The following is a 16,426-nucleotide window of genomic DNA, read 5'->3' on the forward strand; positions in this document are numbered from 1 at the left end:
TAATTCACAACACAACCTGCCACATGTACGTTGGGGATACCAATGCAAGAACGCAATGGTGTCCATCTGTCCCAGATATTCCCAGCTTCTATCCTAGGGAAAGAATCCCAGACTTGTGCAAGCAAAATATAAAATAGTGGTTTTCTGGTTTGGATTAGAGCAGGGTATCAAACTGAGTTGGATCACCATTGTATTCACAGGCTGGCCAGGAGGGGGCAGAGGCAGGATGGACGCCTCCTGTAGCACTATGCTGGCACAAGTGTATACAGGTAGTCCCCGGGTTACGTCGTCCCCGATGTACGACATTTCGTCGTTATGACGACCCGAGGACAGCTTCAAAGCCACTGCTGCCGCTGCCGCCTCTGTTTGGGTGAAGGGATCTCTGCGGTGGGCGGCAGCTTCGGAGATCCCGCGGAGACTTCCTCGCCCGAACAGAGGTGGCGACGGCTTCAAGGGACCAACAGCTGGTCCTTCTCGGTGCTGCAGCCTCTGAGGCTGCCGCTGCCGCCGCCTCCATTCGGGTGAGGGGATTTCCGCGGTGGGCGGCCTCGGAGCCACCGCTGCCAACCACCGCAGAGATCCCCTCGCCCAAACAGAGGCGGCAATGCAGCGCCGAGAAGGACCGGCTATTGGTCCCTTGAAGCTGCTGCCGCCATCGCTTCCGTTCGGGCAAGGGGATCTCCACGGTGGATGGCCTCGGAGCCACCGTTGCCACCCACCGCAGAGATCCCTTTGTCTGAATGGCGGCGGCAGCTTCAAGGGACCAACAGCCGGTCCTTCTCAGCGCTGCATTGCCGCCTCTGTTCGGGCGAGGGGATCTCCTTGGTGGGTGGCCTTGGAGGCTGCAGCAGCGCAGCACCGAGAAGGACCGGCTGTTGGTCCCTTGAAGACGCCGTTGCCACCACCGCCTCCATTCGTGTAAATCGGAATACTGTACAATATTCCGACTTACGATGCCCCGTAGGAACGGATCGATGTTGTAAGTCGGGGACTACCTATACTTGAAGAAAATATAATCAATGAAAACAAGAGATGGCCAGAATCTTTTCTGGGCATCATAAAGGAAGGAAAAGTGATTGAAATCTCATGAGGTTCTAGAGCAGTGATGGCGAACCTATGACACGCGTGTCAGCACTGACACGCGTAGCCATTTTTAGTGACACGCGGCCACTGGAGAAACTTTCGGAGAGAATGCGCCAAACGCACGCGACGCGAGCCAAAAAAAAAAAGCCTCCTCACTCTCACCCCTCCCTCCTGTTTCACCTTCATTGCTGCTTGGAGAAGCCCGCGCCTCCTTCGCCTCCCCCCCACCCAGCCCGGGAAGGAAAAAGCCGGCAGAGCGCAAGCGCAGGTTCTTAAAGGATCCGCGTTGTTGATTTCTGAGCACCAAAAAAAAAAAAAGGACGTGCGAAGAGCGAGAATAGGAGCCCGGCCCGGCTGGAGCTTCCCTGGCGGTGATGGCACGTGAGCTTTTGGGGCCCGGTGGGAGGGCGCCGGCCATTGTGTGCCCGCACAGCCATTAGGAACCCCCTCCCCCGGCAGAAATTTTTGAAGTGGCGCAAAGCCACGCAGTCCTGAATCGCTCCCTTCTCCGGCCAGCAAAGTCGGCTGCCCAGGAAAGCGCCGCATTTGAAAAGCGCGCGTTTAAAAATCGCGCCACTTTCCCTGGCAGCCGGCTTGCTGGCCGGAGAAGCGAGCGATCCGGGACTGCCTGGCTTTGTGCCGTGATGACAACAACGGCGCCATGGTGGCCTTCAAGTGTTGCCCTTCGTGGCGCCCAACCACCCGTTCCTCAGGTAGATGTCTGGCGCGCTACCGGGAGGCGGAGGCGGCGCGTGGCTAGGCGCTGAGCTCCATGGACACCTGGGAGGGCAAAGGGGTGAATGTGGCTGCTGCCTCTTAGGCGGAGGCGAAGGCGATGGCGGAGTCTGCGCTGGGGCCATGCAGGGACGCTGATCCAGGGGGCCACGGACCGGCAAGCCGCCCTCCACTCTCTCTCCACTCTCCATCTCTCTTTCTCTCTCTGTTGCTGCCGTGGTGCACGAGAGAGAAAGAGAGAGAGAAAAAGGAGGAGAGAGAATAAGAGAGCAAGAGAGAGAGAGAGAGAAAGCAAGGGAGAGAGAGAGAGAAAGATTGTGTGTGTGTGAGAGGGAGAGAGAGAGAAAGAGAAAGAAAGCAAGAGAGAGAGAAAAAGAGAAAGAGAGAAGGAAAGTAAGAGACAAAAAGAGAGAGAAAGCAAGAGAGAGAGAGAAAGCAAGAAAGAGAGAAACAGAGAGAGAAAGAAAGAGAAAGAAAGAGAAAAAGAGAGAAGGAAAGTAAGAGAGAGAAAGCAAGAAAGAGAGAAAGCAAGGGAGAGAAAGAAAGCAAGAAATAGAGAAAGGGAGGAAGAGAGAGAGAGAGAAAGAGAAAGAAAGCAAGAGAGAAAGAGAGAAGGAAAGCAAGAGAGAGAGAAAGAAAGAGAGAGAAAGAAAGCAAGGAAGAGAGAAAGAAAGCAAGAGAGAGAGAGAAAGAAAGAAAGAAAAAGAGAAAGAGAAGGAAAGCAACAGAGAGAGTGAGAAAGAGAATAAAAGAGAGATAGCAAGAGAGACAGAGAAAGAGAGAGAGAGGGAGAAAGCAAGAAAGAGAGAAAGAGGAAAGGAGGGAGAAAGAGCAAAAAAGAGAGGAAGAAAGAAAGAAAGAGGGATAGAGAGAGAAGGGGAAAGAAAGAGGGAGAGAGAGAGAAATAGGCGAAAGGGAGGAAAAGAGGGGGGTTTTGTCCAAACTTTTTTTCTCAAGGTGACACACCACCCGAGTTATGCTTGGTTTTTTGGCGATTTTTGACACACCAAGCTCAAAAGGTTGCCCATCCCTGTTCTAGAGGCTCTTAATTGACCTCAGTACAGCGGTGGGCAACAAGCCGGAATGCTAAATTGCGCTTGTCACCGCAGCTCATAAGTTCTTGCGGGACCAGTGTGATTTTGCTGCTGCACTGGTGGAGGTAGCAAAATTGCGCTCGTGTTTCAGTGAGGTTTTAGTGTGGCTCTGTGCGCAATTTTGCTACCTTCACAGATGCAGCAGCAAAATCGCACTGGTCCCCAAGAACTTATGAGCCGCGGTGGCGAGTGCAATTTAGCATTCCGGGCCATAGCCCACCGCTGCCTCAGCAACTGGACTTCTCTTGGGTTTTGATGGGAGTTCTGATTCTCTTTAGTGCCATGCCATGCTGCCAATTTCCTAGCTGAAAGCATTCATACTGATAGCTCATTTTGCTGAGTCAAGGCAAACGCCTTTATCCTAAAGTAGCTGATGACCACTCAACCTCAGAACGTTCTGAAAACAGCTAGGTATTCTTATGCTCTTACAGAACCTGGCATTGGTACAAAGCACAATCAGCAGATGCAAAAACTTGCTCCACAGTGCACTTAGACTTAGATGGTTTGCCATTTCAGAAATCCTATAATTGTATAGGCAAGTTCCCACAATGGTTTGAAAGAACTAAAAAAAGATCTTTTTCTGGCAAGAAAATGAGAACTGGCACGGTGGAAACGAAAGGATCTGCCACAGCTCTTAATTAAAAAAACACCAATGGACAAATTAAGGTTATTTATGTACTGCTCATGGTGCACAATGTGTACGCAACCATGTGATCCCGAGTGAACCGGCAGTGGGAGAATCCTGCAGCATCCCCATGATGAAATCAAATTTCAGATATTTGGCAACTGGTTCACACTTTGTTGCAATGTCCAGGGGTTATGTGATCCCCTTTTGCAATCTTCTGAGAATCAAAGTCAAGGGGGAAACCAGATTCACTTAACAACCACGTTACTAACTTAACAACTGAAGGACTTCACTTAACAACTGTGGCAAGAAAAGATATAAAATGGGGCAAAGCTCACATTACAAATGTCTCCCTTAACAACATAAAATTTGGGCTCCAATGTGATTGTTAGTCCAGGACTACCTACAGAGGTGGGGCGCTGCCAGTTCGCCTAATTGCACGGGAAAGCAAAAACCTCTCCAAAACGTGCCCGCACGTGTGTCTGTGCGTGATTTTGCTACCTGCACAGGTGCGGTAAGCGTAATTGCTCTCGTTCCCGCACTCGTGTTCCAGAGCCACACAGCTGCACGCAATTAGAACGACCCCCACACTCCTTGTCTTTAGCAAATTACTCAAGACTCACCTTTGTCGCCAGGCATGGGAGAGTTAGGATATTCCTTCCCCATGGCCATTACAAGTTATGTATGGTATGTTTGTGTGTATGTTTGGTTTTTATAATAAGGGTTTTTAGTTGTTTTATTAAATTGGATTGTTACATGTTGTTTTTTACCATTGTTGTTAGCCGCCCCGAGTCTGCAGAGAGGGGTGGCATACAAATCCAATAAATAATAATAATAATTAGGCGTTCCAGCAGCAGCCCACCTCTGACTACCTGTACAATCAAAACTCAAGGTGTACAGTATTTGTACCCAGTTTCATCCCAAGGAGAATCCTGGGGATTCCCAACTACAAAGACAAGCAATGATGCACAAGGAAGTTATCAACTTACAGCCAGTTGGCTCTGTAACTGCTTCACTTGCTGCTGCAACAGCTCCAGCTGCTGACTTTGTCGTTTAGGTGTACCAGTTGTGTAAGACAGCTGGGAAAGGCTGTTCAATGCTTCCTTTAACTTGGTAACTTCCTTAGACATGTCTGTTATCTATAAAAGGATAAAAGGGGAAATAAAAAAACCCTTCATTATATCCAGAGTACATCAAAATCCTGTGACTGGTGAGCTCTGCTGTAAAGGTGGGAAAACAGCAGGGGTGGGTTGCTGCTGGTTCAAACCGATTTGCCCGAATCGGTGGCGGGAATTTGGCTTCTGGGCATGCACAGAGGGTCATTTCCGCACCACTGATGTAGGCAAGTATCAGAGTTGCATTTGCGAAAACTAGCCAGCCCAAGCAGCAAATCAGCCCAACCAGCCAGCCACAGACCAGTAGATATGGAGTTGAAGTCTTCAATGAAACACAGCAGCAGTAGGAAGTTGTGGAAAAATATTTACTTCTTATTTACACTACTACTACTATCTATACTATACATACAATAAACTAATATCTTACTAGTACTTTGCTACAACTATCTTAGTTCAATAACTCACAGGAACCTATATACAGCAATACAGCTTCTTCAGAGCACACTTCTCACAAACAGCAACAGAGCACAGCGAACAGAGAGCTCTTGCATAGTTAAATACTATTTACATAATTACTAGGTTGCTGCCTCCGAATGATTCAGCATTCTCAACAGAGGCCTACCTTCTACATTAAGGTATTATCTCAGGATTTTTAATTCCTGAAAGCAAGCACTTGTGAGCAAAGCGCGCACACACAAAACGTGCACTTCTGTTGTGATGTGAACTGGTAGGGAAAGTAAGTGGAATCCACTCCCTGGAAAACAGCCTTCATCATCACCATCATCTTGATTCAGATGGTATGTTTAATCATATTGCAAAGGTAGCCTTGGACATACAACCATTTGTTTAATGACTGTCTGAAGTTACAGCTGAACTGAAAAAAGTGATAACCGGTCCTGATATTTACAAATATCACTGCACATCTCCCCCACTCCCACCTGGAGAGATGATAACAAATCAGGTGCTTGGCAACTGGCATGTATTTATGATGGTTGCGCAGTGGTTAGAGTGCAGCACTAATTACTTTAGCTAGTAGTTAGCTGAAGTAGCTAATCACTAGCCGTAGTTCAGCAGTTCAAATCTCACCACCGGCTCAAGGTTGACACAGCCTTCCATCCTTCCGGGGTGGGTAAAATGAGGACCTACATTGTTGGGGGCAATATGCTGATTCTGTAAACCGTTTAGAGATGGCTGTAAAAGCACTATGAGGTGGTATATAAGTCTTAATGTTATTGCTATTGCTACTGTTTATAATAATAATATTATTATTATTAATAATAATAATTAATTACTGTTGCACCCATCACCTTTTACATTTTTTTTGCAAAAACACACTCAGGGATGAGGGTTCATTTCTTCAAACTCCCTGAAATAAGTTCATGCAATAGATACTGTACAAAACCATCTTGGAACATAGGAAACTATTTCTGCATTTATATCATGATTCTATTATTGGAAACAGATTTAAAAAGACAAAGGAATTGAGCCTAGGCCAAGATTCTGCAATGACCATAAAGCACAGTAACATCTTTTATGTAATCAATGGATGAACATGCTTCTTGTATGTGTGTGTATGTGTGTTTGTGGGCATTTGGACCATGGGAAACTGCCAATACCGATAGGGCTATCGAAACAACTAACCTTTTTATCTTTGTCTTCATCCATTTTTAAGGCACTCTCAGAAGCTTTTTTCATTTTGAGGAGTTCTTCTTGAGACTTATGATACTGATGAAGTAGTCCTTTGATCTCCTCTTCCTTGGCTTGGAGAAGCGCTTGGAGGTTCTCCTTCTCTCCTTTCACTTGGGAGATCTCCTTTCTCAACTGTGCAAGATCGGCAGTCAAAGTTTCTTTTTCTTTCATCAGATCCTTCAGTTTGGAGGACAAGGAGCTGACTTCGTTTTCTGAAGAGGTCCGGAGCTCTTCGTACAATACTCTAGGCACCATGGCTTCACACACCGCAGCTTCTTCTTCTAACAACTCCTTCTGCAGACGCTGCACCTCACTCTCTTTATGAAGAATCTGCTCTTTCAGCGCATTTATTTCCTCTTCCATTTCCTTCACCGAGGTCTGGAGAGCAGTAACGACTTGAAGATGTTCTGAGATGGAGACAGAATTCTTCTTCTGAGTGTCCACCAAGTTTTGGAGTTGGGTCATTTCGCTCAACACGTTTGTGTACTGCGTCTTCATTTCCAACAAGCCATGTTCGGCTTGCTCCCTTTGTGCGACGGTGTCCTCCATCAGCTTCTCGTATTCCTCCAGAGGTATGTATCCCGAACTCAGGTCTTCTGGAGTGCTTTTCTTCCTGCAATCTTCAAGTTCTGCCTGGGCTTCTTTGTACATCTGAGAAAGTTCGCTAACCTGCCTGTTGAGTTGGTTGATCATTTCGTTCTTTGTGTCCTTCACCTCTTCAGCTTCCTCACTCTGCCCTAATTCCATCTGAGCCTCCAGTTTCTCGTGAAGCTTTTTGATTTTTTCCTGCCCTTCCTTATATTTCTCAATTAACAACGCCTTCTCCTGGTTGATATTTTCAATAACCGAGCAATAGGATTTCTTCATCTCCTCGCATTCCTCCGCGGACATAATACCGGCTGCGTTTCTCCCACTTTCTTCCAGCTTCATTTCTAGTTCCTTCACCTTCCCTTTCAACATCTCATCATCTCCTTGAGCTTTCTTCAGCTTCTCCTTCAGCAGCTCAACGTCTTCACCGGTGGTTTTGACCTCCTGCAGGTCAGGCTCTTTGCTTTCTGACGTTACCAGGTCCAGCTTCATTTGTCTCTGGACATCCAGCATCTCCTGCACCGCTTCTTCGTATTTGAGTTGAGTTTCTTTGAGTTTCTGACCGAGGTCGGTGCCATTCTCTGAAATCTCTGAGCTGTTTAACAAAGGACCTTCGTCCAGCACACTGGACTGAAGCTGCGACTCCAAGTGCAGCCTTTTTGCTTCTGAGCTATCTAGCCTCTTCTGTACTTCTTCCAAGCTTTCTTGCAACTGTTTAATTTTTAATTCATTAAGGCTCTCTTCTTCCCGAGCCTGTGCCAGAATCAGGGAAGATGTGCTTATCTCCTCGGCTGCACCCGTTGAGCCTTCGCTCAGCCTATTAGTCAAAGCACCGAATTCTGCGTGGGTAGAATAAGAAGACTCCATCGTGGTGTCTGCGGAGTCTTCTGTTTTGAAGGCTCTTGCCTGCAGAGGACAGCAGAGGGCAGTATTCAACAATTTATTTAAGTTTAAGTTTAAGTTTAATCAGATTTGTATGCCGCCCCTCTCCGCAGACTCGGGGCGGCTCACAGCAATAACAATACAATGTAAAACAAATCTAATATTTAAGTTAATTTAAAAAACACCACAAATTAAAACCAATCATACATACTAGCGTACCATGCATAAATTTTATAAGCCTAGGGGGAGGGAACATGTCAATTCATGCCTGACGACAGAGTTGGGTTTTAAGGAGCTTACGAAAGGCTAGGAGGGTGGGGGCAACTCTGATATCTGGGGGGAGTTGGTTCCAAAGGGTCAGGGCCGCCACAGAGAAGGCTCTTCCCCTGGGTCCCGCCAAACGACATTGTTTAGTTGACAGGACCCGGAGAAGGCCAACTCTGTGGGACCTAACTGGTCGCTGGGATTCGTGCGGCAGAAGGCGGTCCCGGAGATATTTTGGTCCAGTGCCATGAAGTGTTTTATAGGTCATAACCAACACTTTGAATTGTGACTGGAAACTGATCGGCAATCAATGCAGACTGCGGAGTGTTGGTGTGACATAGGCATATTTAGGAAAGCCCATGATAGCTCTCGCAGCTGCATTCTGCACGATCTGAAGTTTCCGAACACTTTTCAAAGGTAGCCCCATGTAGAAAGCATTACAGTAGTCGAGCCTCGAGGTGATGAGGGCATGAGTGACTGTGAGCAGTGAGTCCCGGTCGAAATAGGGCTGCAACTGGTGCACCAGGCGAACCTGGGCAAACAGCCCCCTCGCCACAGCTGAAAGATTTATTTTATTTATTTATTTATTTTGTCCAATACACAATGAGGGTTTTAGTGGGTATATATCTATATATACATAGTAAAATACATGATGAAGGTTATAGAGGAGATACTCATAGTAAAATATATCTAAGAAAGAATAGAAAAGAAGATATAGGAATAGAACATATCAATGAAAGAATAGAAGAAGAGATATAGGAATAGAAGAAAGGAATAGGAGATATAGGAGAGCAATAGGACAGGGGACGGAAGGCACTCTAGTGCACTTGTACTCGCCCCTTACTGACCTCTTAGAAATCTGGATGGGTCAACCATAGATAATCTAAGGGTAAATTGTTGGGGGTTTGGGGATGACACTACTGAGTCAGGTAATGAGTTCCACGCTTCGACAGCTCGGTTACTGAAGTCATATTTTTTACAGTCACGTTTGGAGCGGTTAATATTAAGTTTAAATCTGTTGTGTGCTCTTGTGTTGTTGTGGTTGAAGCTGAAGTAGTTGCCGACAGACAGGACATTGCAGCATATGATCTTGTGGGCAATACTTAGATCAATTATGGCTAATTCTAGTGGAACCCAGGAATTCCTTCCCCATCAAAAAGACAAGGAGCTACGTTTCCCTCCCCTTTTTGATTATTACTGGGTCAACATTTGATTTCTATTCAAGCAGCAAACATCTCCCTCCACCCCTCCGCTTCTGCCAAGATGATGATGTTGTGGTATGGCTGGTCCCAAGAGTGCCCGCATCCAATGCAATCTGGATTGTGTTTCTGATTTCAGAAGACAGAAGATAATGATACTGACTGCATAAACCATAAACATGAGGATGCAGAAGAGGGGATGGGGATCTGAATGGGTTCCAGGTGATGTCATGATGGGCTTTTAGTTAAGGCTAAGTCGCATATTTTCAGTGTTTCCCAACCTTGGCCACTTGAAGATATTTGGACTTCAACTCCCAGAATTCCCCAGCCAGCGAATGCTGGCTGGGGAATTCTGGGAGTTGAAGTCCAGATATCATCAAGTGGCCAAGGTTGGGAAACATTGCCCCAAAAGACACTAAAACACATACTGTATTTTTCGGTGTATAAGACACACTTTTTTCCTCCCTAAGAGAGGCTGATTAAAGTGCATCTTATATTATGTAGCTTTTCCCCCCAACCCTAACTAGCTGCTAACGATCTTCCCAGCGCTTATCTTGCAGTTTCTTTCATTGTTTGAGAAGATTGTTTTCAAAGCCCTAAGTCTTGGCAGGGTTTTTTTCCCATTGGTCTAACTTGCTTCAAATGTTTCTTTCCAGCCCAAACCAGGCACTAACCATATTCCCAGCTCTTACCCACTTGCAAGCTCTTTCTTTGTTACTCTCTGCAAATAATATTTTCCAAGCCCTAAGTCTTTACAGGGTTTTTTCATTGCTCTAACTTGCTCTGAGTAAGTTTCTTTCCAGCCCTAACCAGGTGCTAACAATGTTCCCAGCTCTTACCGGCTTGCAAGCTCTTTCATTGTTACTCTCTGCAAAGAATGTTTTCCAAATCCTGTCTTTGATGTTTTTTTCATTATTTTACTTGCTCCAGCTGTTTCTTTCCAGCCCTAACCAGGTGCTATTAATATTCCCAAGCTCTTTCATTGTTACTCTCCGCAAAGAATGTTTTCCAAGCCCTAAGTCTTTGCAGGTTTTTCCCCCCATTGCTCTACTTGCTCAGACTGTTTCTTTTTAGGTGCTAATGATGTTCCCAGCTCTTACTGGCTTGCAAGCTCTCTCAGAATAAAAATTCTTTAGCCCTCAACCAAGGGATAAAATAATCTGCTGAACCTGACCAGACTAAGGACGCTAGCCAGATGAATACTTGGTAAGCTGATTCTTTTCCCTATTTTCCTCCCCAAAAACTAAGGTGCGTCTTATAATCTGAAAAATACGGTATATCTACCCTGTGTTTCTCCATGAAGGATTAGAGCGAAGCAATATATCTGCTAGCGCATAGAAAGAAAACAAATGTGCAGATTTAATTAAAATAATAATAATAATAATAATTATTATTATTATTATTATTATTTATTAGATTTGTATGCCGCCCCTCTCCAAAGACTCAGGGCGGCTCACAACAATAATAAAAACAATATTATAGTGAAACGAATCTAATATTAAAAAAGAAGCATATAAAACCCTATCATATTTAAAAACCAAACAACACATATACAGTGATCCCCCGCTCGTTGCGAGGGTTCCGTTCCAGGACCCCCCGCAACGAGCGGGTTTTCGTGAAGTAGCGCTGCGGAAGTAAAAACACCATCTGCGCATGTGCAGATGGTGTTTTTAACTTCCGCAGCGCTAGCGAGGAGCCGAAGATTGGGGGTGGCGCGGGTGTTTTAAAACGTCCCCGCCGACATGGGGGGCTCGCTAGCACCCCCCCAAACCCGGGTTGGGGGTGCGGGGGGGTGCTAGCGAGCCCCCCATGTCGGCGGGGACGTTTTAAAACACCCGCGCGGCTTTCCAATGAGTCCCGAAGACAAACGCGGAAGTTTGATGTTTGTCTTCGGGACTCATTGGAAAGCTCCGATCGTTTTAAAACAGTTGCGCCGTTCTCCGCTGACTCCTGGCGAACTTCCCCGCTTTAGGAGTCAGCGGAGAACGGCGCGCCTGCTTTAAAACGATCGGAGCCGGCCGGCTCCGATCGTTTTAAAACAGGCGCGCCGTTCTCCGCTGACTCCTGGCGAACTTCCCGGGCGAAGGGCGGGCGAGCGGGTGCTGGGGGGGCTTCGCCCTCCCGCCAGCAAGAGGGGGAAGACCCAGGGAAGCCGCCCAGCAGCTGATCTGCCGGGCGCCATCTACGCATGCGTGCCCATAGAAAAAAGGGCACGCATGCGCAGATGGTGTTTTGACTTCCGGGTTCAAAAATCGCAAATTACCCTGTTCGCAATGGTCGGGGACGCAATAACCGGGGGATCACTGTATACCAAACATAAAATATAAAGAGCCTGGGGGAAAGGTGTCTCAACTCCCCCATGCCTGGCGGTATAGGTGGGTCTTGAGTAGTTTACGAAAGACAAGGAGGGTGGGGGCAGTTCTAATCTCCAGGGGGAGTTGATTCCAGAGGGCCGGGGCCGCCACAGAGAAGGCTTTTCCCCTGGGCCCCGCCAAACGACATTGTTTAGTCGAAGGGACCTGGAGAAGGCCAACTCTGTGGGACCTCATCGGTCTCTGGGATTCGTGCAGTAGCAGGCGGTTCCGGAGGTACTCTGGTCCAATGCCATGTAGGGCTTTAAAGGTCATAACCAACACTTTGAACTGTGACCGGAAACTGATCGGCAGCCAATGCAGGCCACAGAGTGTTGTAGAAACGTGGACGAATCTGGGAAGCCCCACGATGGCTCTCACGGCCGCGTTCTGCACGATCTGAAGTTTCCGAACACTTTTCAAAGGTAGACCCATGTAGAGAGCGTTGCAGTAATCGAACCTCGAGGTGATCAGGGCATAATTTGACTTCTATGCTACCCAATCCCAATGGGACTCAGGGTGGCTTACAATAGTAAATAGTACATACCATAAACAAAGTCAAATAATTAGTAATAAGGACAGTAAAAATCACAATAAGCTCTAATGAATTATCCAGTCATCCTAGATGCCAAAGCAGAGAACCAAGTTTCTCCCACTGGATCTTGCATGGAGCCCTTATCTCCTTTATCCCCTTATTAGCCACCCCGAGTCTGCGGAGAGGGGTGGCATACAAATCTAAATAATAAATAAATAAATAAAATAAATAAATGTTGCTAAAGGGGAAAGAGATTTTGCTTCTTCCTGGTCTAATGCAGTGAAGGGCCTTTCGTCTTTGGCCCTACTGGTGTGCCCTCCGAGGTTCGCTTGTGCCAGTCAGTCGTCAGAGAACCGGTTGTGAAGGGAGTGTGAGGCTCCGCCCACCCACCCTGACACTGCCATTTGGGTTCTTTTACCCTCTGTGCATGCACAGAGTGTTTTGCCCTGCATGAATCATATACACATGTAAGACATAACTGTGGGTTATTTGTCAGGGAGGGACTGGGGGCTTTACTGGAGGAATTCAGATTTGGCTTCCATTTGTTGTATGGAGCAACCGATGGATCAGAAATTTCCAGTCCCAAAAATTTCCAGACCCTTTGGAACCAACTCCCCCCAGATATCAGAGTTGCCCCCACCCTCCTAGCCTTTCGTAAGCTCCTTAAAACCCACCTCTGTCATCAGGCATGGGGGAATTGAGACTTTCCCTCCCCCTAGGCTTATAAAATGTATGCATGGTATGTTAGTATGTATGATTGGTTTCTAAATTGGGGTTTTAAATTAACTTAAATATTAGATTTGTTTACATTGTATTATTATTGCTGTGAGCCGCCCCGAGTTTGCGGAGAGGGGCGGCATACAAATCTGATTAACAAATAAATAAATAAAATAAATTTCTTGGATCAGGTGCACAAACTCATTTTGCATCCTTCAGATTTCAGATTTATTTATTTTTTTTGTTGCAGCACTGACATCTTTTCTTAAAGAAACCAAGTGATACACATACCTGAAGTTTTTCCTGCAATTTCTTATTTTGTAATGTTAAAGAAGTAACTTTTCCTTGCAACATCAGGAGCAAATCTTGCTGTTCTGTTTCTGAACTCACATCCAGTAGACTATTAGCACCTTTAAAAAAGAAAAGGGGAAGAACAAGAAAAAAACAACACATTTATGATTTGAATATTCAGTGCAGCTACAATTGTATAACGTCTACTTAGCAAACCTTCAAAATGAAAATAGACAATTATCTTTTACTCACTAGCCAGTTTGGATAAAGCCTCATGAAAAACTGACTTATAAAACTGTTTGGCAGCTAGAGCTTCTGAGAAATATTTTAATGAAGTATGTGAATCCGGAAATCAAGGAACACACATCACTACCAAAGCATTCTGGAAAAGTAAACTCGGGTAAAACAACAGGTTATTGGTGGATTTGCAGCTAAGCTAGCAGAGGGCAACCTAAATTGGAATTTAGATCAAGTACCAAATTCTAAACATAAAATTATGACAGGAGCAAAATGCATGGGGAGTGGTCATACTAATGGAATCTAGTCTGCTTAATTTTAAGTTAAACTAAATGATAATTCAAATCAAAACAATTTTAGTTTTAGTATTTTGATTCCAGGACCTCTACTACTTCTTTTACAAACTCAAATGTTTAACAGTCCTTAGTTGGGAGGACGTAATCAGTGACATTGAGGAATTCAAACAGGGGAGAGTCCAAGAACCAAACCAACTTAAAGCAATAAGCCCCCCTGAGTCCTTTGGGATTGGGTGGCATAGAAGTCGAATAAATAAAGTCTAGTGGGAAATAGAAACATAGAAGATTGACGGCAGAAAAAGACCTCATGGTCCATCTAGTCTGCCCTTATACTATTTCCTGTATTTTATCTTAGGATGGATGGGGCGAGTACAAGTGCACTAGAGTGCCTTCCGTCCCCTGTCCTATTGCTCTCCTATATCTCCTATTCCTTTCTTCTATTCCTATATCTCTTCTTCTATTCTTTCATTGATATGTTCTATTACTATACCTTCTTTTCTATTCTTTCTTAGATATATTTTACTATGAGTATCTCCTGTATAACCTTCATCATGTATTTTACTATGTGTATATAGATATATACCCACTAAAACCCTCATTGTGTATTGGACAAAATAAATAAATAAATAAATAAATAAATAAAATGTTTATCCCAGGCATGTTTAAATTCAGTTATTGTGGATTTACCAACCACGTCTGCTGGAAGTTTGTTCCAAGCATCTACTTCTCTTATGGAAATAATGGAATCCCTTCCATAGAGTTGTCATGACAAAAGGAGTCAACACGAACAGTACCTTCTTGCAGAGAAGGGGCAAACTTTAATTCTACTATGGCCACAGCCAGTGATGGGCTCCTATGGGTACGGTCAGGTATGCAGAACCAGTAGTAAAAATTTTTGATTTTTTTTTCTCTTTTTTTCCCTTCTGAACTCTGGGTATGTTTTTCCTATCGTAGTAAATGAAGTTGAATGTGTATAATTTTAGAAGAGCGATGAGCGCGCGTGTTTGTGCGTACATAAACATACAGATTATATAGTAAATAATGTATATTTTTTGTGTGCCTGTGTGTAATAAATATGTACACATATGGCATATATACATAGAATTAAATAGTATATTTTGGATGTTCAGTAATAGTAAATAGGGAAACTGTATCTCCCTACCCCTAAATTGTCCCCTCTATTGTATCTTTGAAGCAAGGAGAGGTCAGGCAACCTAATCCAAACCCTTGACGTGAATGATGTCAAGTTGGCCATCTTTAAGCCAGTCACGTGACCTTTAAGCCATCCCCCGGTCACATGGCTGGCAAGCCACACCCATAAAATTAACCACGCCCACAGTGGGGTAGTAAATTTTTTTGCAGTCTTTCACTGGCCACAGCACATGATGTAGATCAGACGTCTTCAAACTTGGCCACTTTAAGACTTGTGGACTTCAACCCCCAGAAAAGCTATGCTGGCTGGAGAATTCTGGGAGTTGAAGTCCACAAGTCTTAAAGTGACCATGTTTGAAGACCTCTGATGTACAGTAACAATATTAAGAGTTTGATTTTTAGAAGGGATTTTTTACAATAGAAAGAGATGGAGAAAATCATCCTTCCGTCCCCTGTCCAATTGTCTCTCCTATATTTTATATATCTTTTCTCCCATCCATATATCCTTCCTCTACTCTTCATTGATGTATTCTATTCTCATATCTCTTCTTCTATCCCTTCCCTGATATTTACTACTAGACATTTTTATTCTCTTTAACTTTCAATTTGTATTGGACAAAATAAATAAATAAATAATAATAAATAAATAAATCATCCTCACTTTTCTTTCATCTTACCTGCAGTGTTCTCACTTAACCCATCTTTATTATCAGAGTGAATAGCACTGGTGTCTTCCTGTTGAAAGACAAATATAAACCATGATTGGATTAAAAACAAGAATCAAGTCCCACTGAACTACTCATTAATAAGCTCAAATATCTTTAAAGTGGAATGCTCCACTTGAAATAAACAACCATAACTTTAAAACCATCTCTGAAAAATAATTGGTTAAGTGGCAGATGTTTGACCGACTACATGTACACATTTCTGCATATCATAAACTGTTCGCTATAATTTAGTTGCTGGTTTTATTTATTTAAAATTTATGTACCACTTCAATCTTAAGATGTCTCTAAGCAGCTTACATTCCGATACCATAAGGAAAGTTTAAATAACTATAAATGGACTCAAAACAAACAGTTATTATAACAATTATAACGTTCACATTTTTCATCATGCCGAGTAACAACTCTGAGTTAATAACTAATCACCTACTACAGGAGGGGGATTCACCGTTCTACCAGTCCTAAACTTTCCAAAATAGCCAGGTCTTAAGAGATTTAGCAAGTGCTCAGCAGGGTTGGTGCTAATCTGAAGTTGGGAGAAGCATAGTTCCAAAGAGGCAGCAGTGCAAAAAATATACACTCATGCCCTCATCACCTCGAGGCTCGACTACTGTAATGCTCTCTACATGGGGCTACCTTTGAAAAGTGTTCGGAAACTCCAGATCATGCAGAATGCAGCTGCGAGAGCAATCATGGGCTTCCCCAAGTATGCACATATTACACCAACACTCCGCAGTCTGCATTGGTTGCTGATTAGTTTCCGGTCACAATTCAAAGTGTTGGTTACGACCTATAAAGCCCTTCATGGCACAGGACCAGATTATCTGCAGGACCGCCTTCTGCTGCAC

At 44.6% G+C, this 16,426-nt stretch overlaps 1 protein-coding gene across 6 annotated transcripts in view; it reads right to left on the minus strand.

Annotated features, from left to right (window-relative positions):
- Window positions 1-16,426, minus strand: part of RAI14 (retinoic acid induced 14) — a 193,476-nt gene that overhangs the window by 3,970 nt on the left and 173,080 nt on the right. For all 6 annotated transcript variants that reach the window (XM_070743458.1, XM_070743454.1, XM_070743456.1 and 3 more), the window contains 4 exons: window positions 15,531-15,588; window positions 13,169-13,287; window positions 6,294-7,835; window positions 4,527-4,676 (listed from right to left, as the gene is read on the minus strand). In XM_070743458.1, the coding sequence (XP_070599559.1) occupies window positions 4,527-4,676; window positions 6,294-7,835; window positions 13,169-13,287; window positions 15,531-15,588 (1,869 nt within the window). The remainder of the gene's footprint in view (window positions 1-4,526; window positions 4,677-6,293; window positions 7,836-13,168; window positions 13,288-15,530; window positions 15,589-16,426) is intronic.

This window comes from Erythrolamprus reginae, chromosome 2 (assembly GCF_031021105.1).
Source record: "Erythrolamprus reginae isolate rEryReg1 chromosome 2, rEryReg1.hap1, whole genome shotgun sequence".
Taxonomy (NCBI): domain Eukaryota; kingdom Metazoa; phylum Chordata; class Lepidosauria; order Squamata; family Dipsadidae; genus Erythrolamprus; species Erythrolamprus reginae.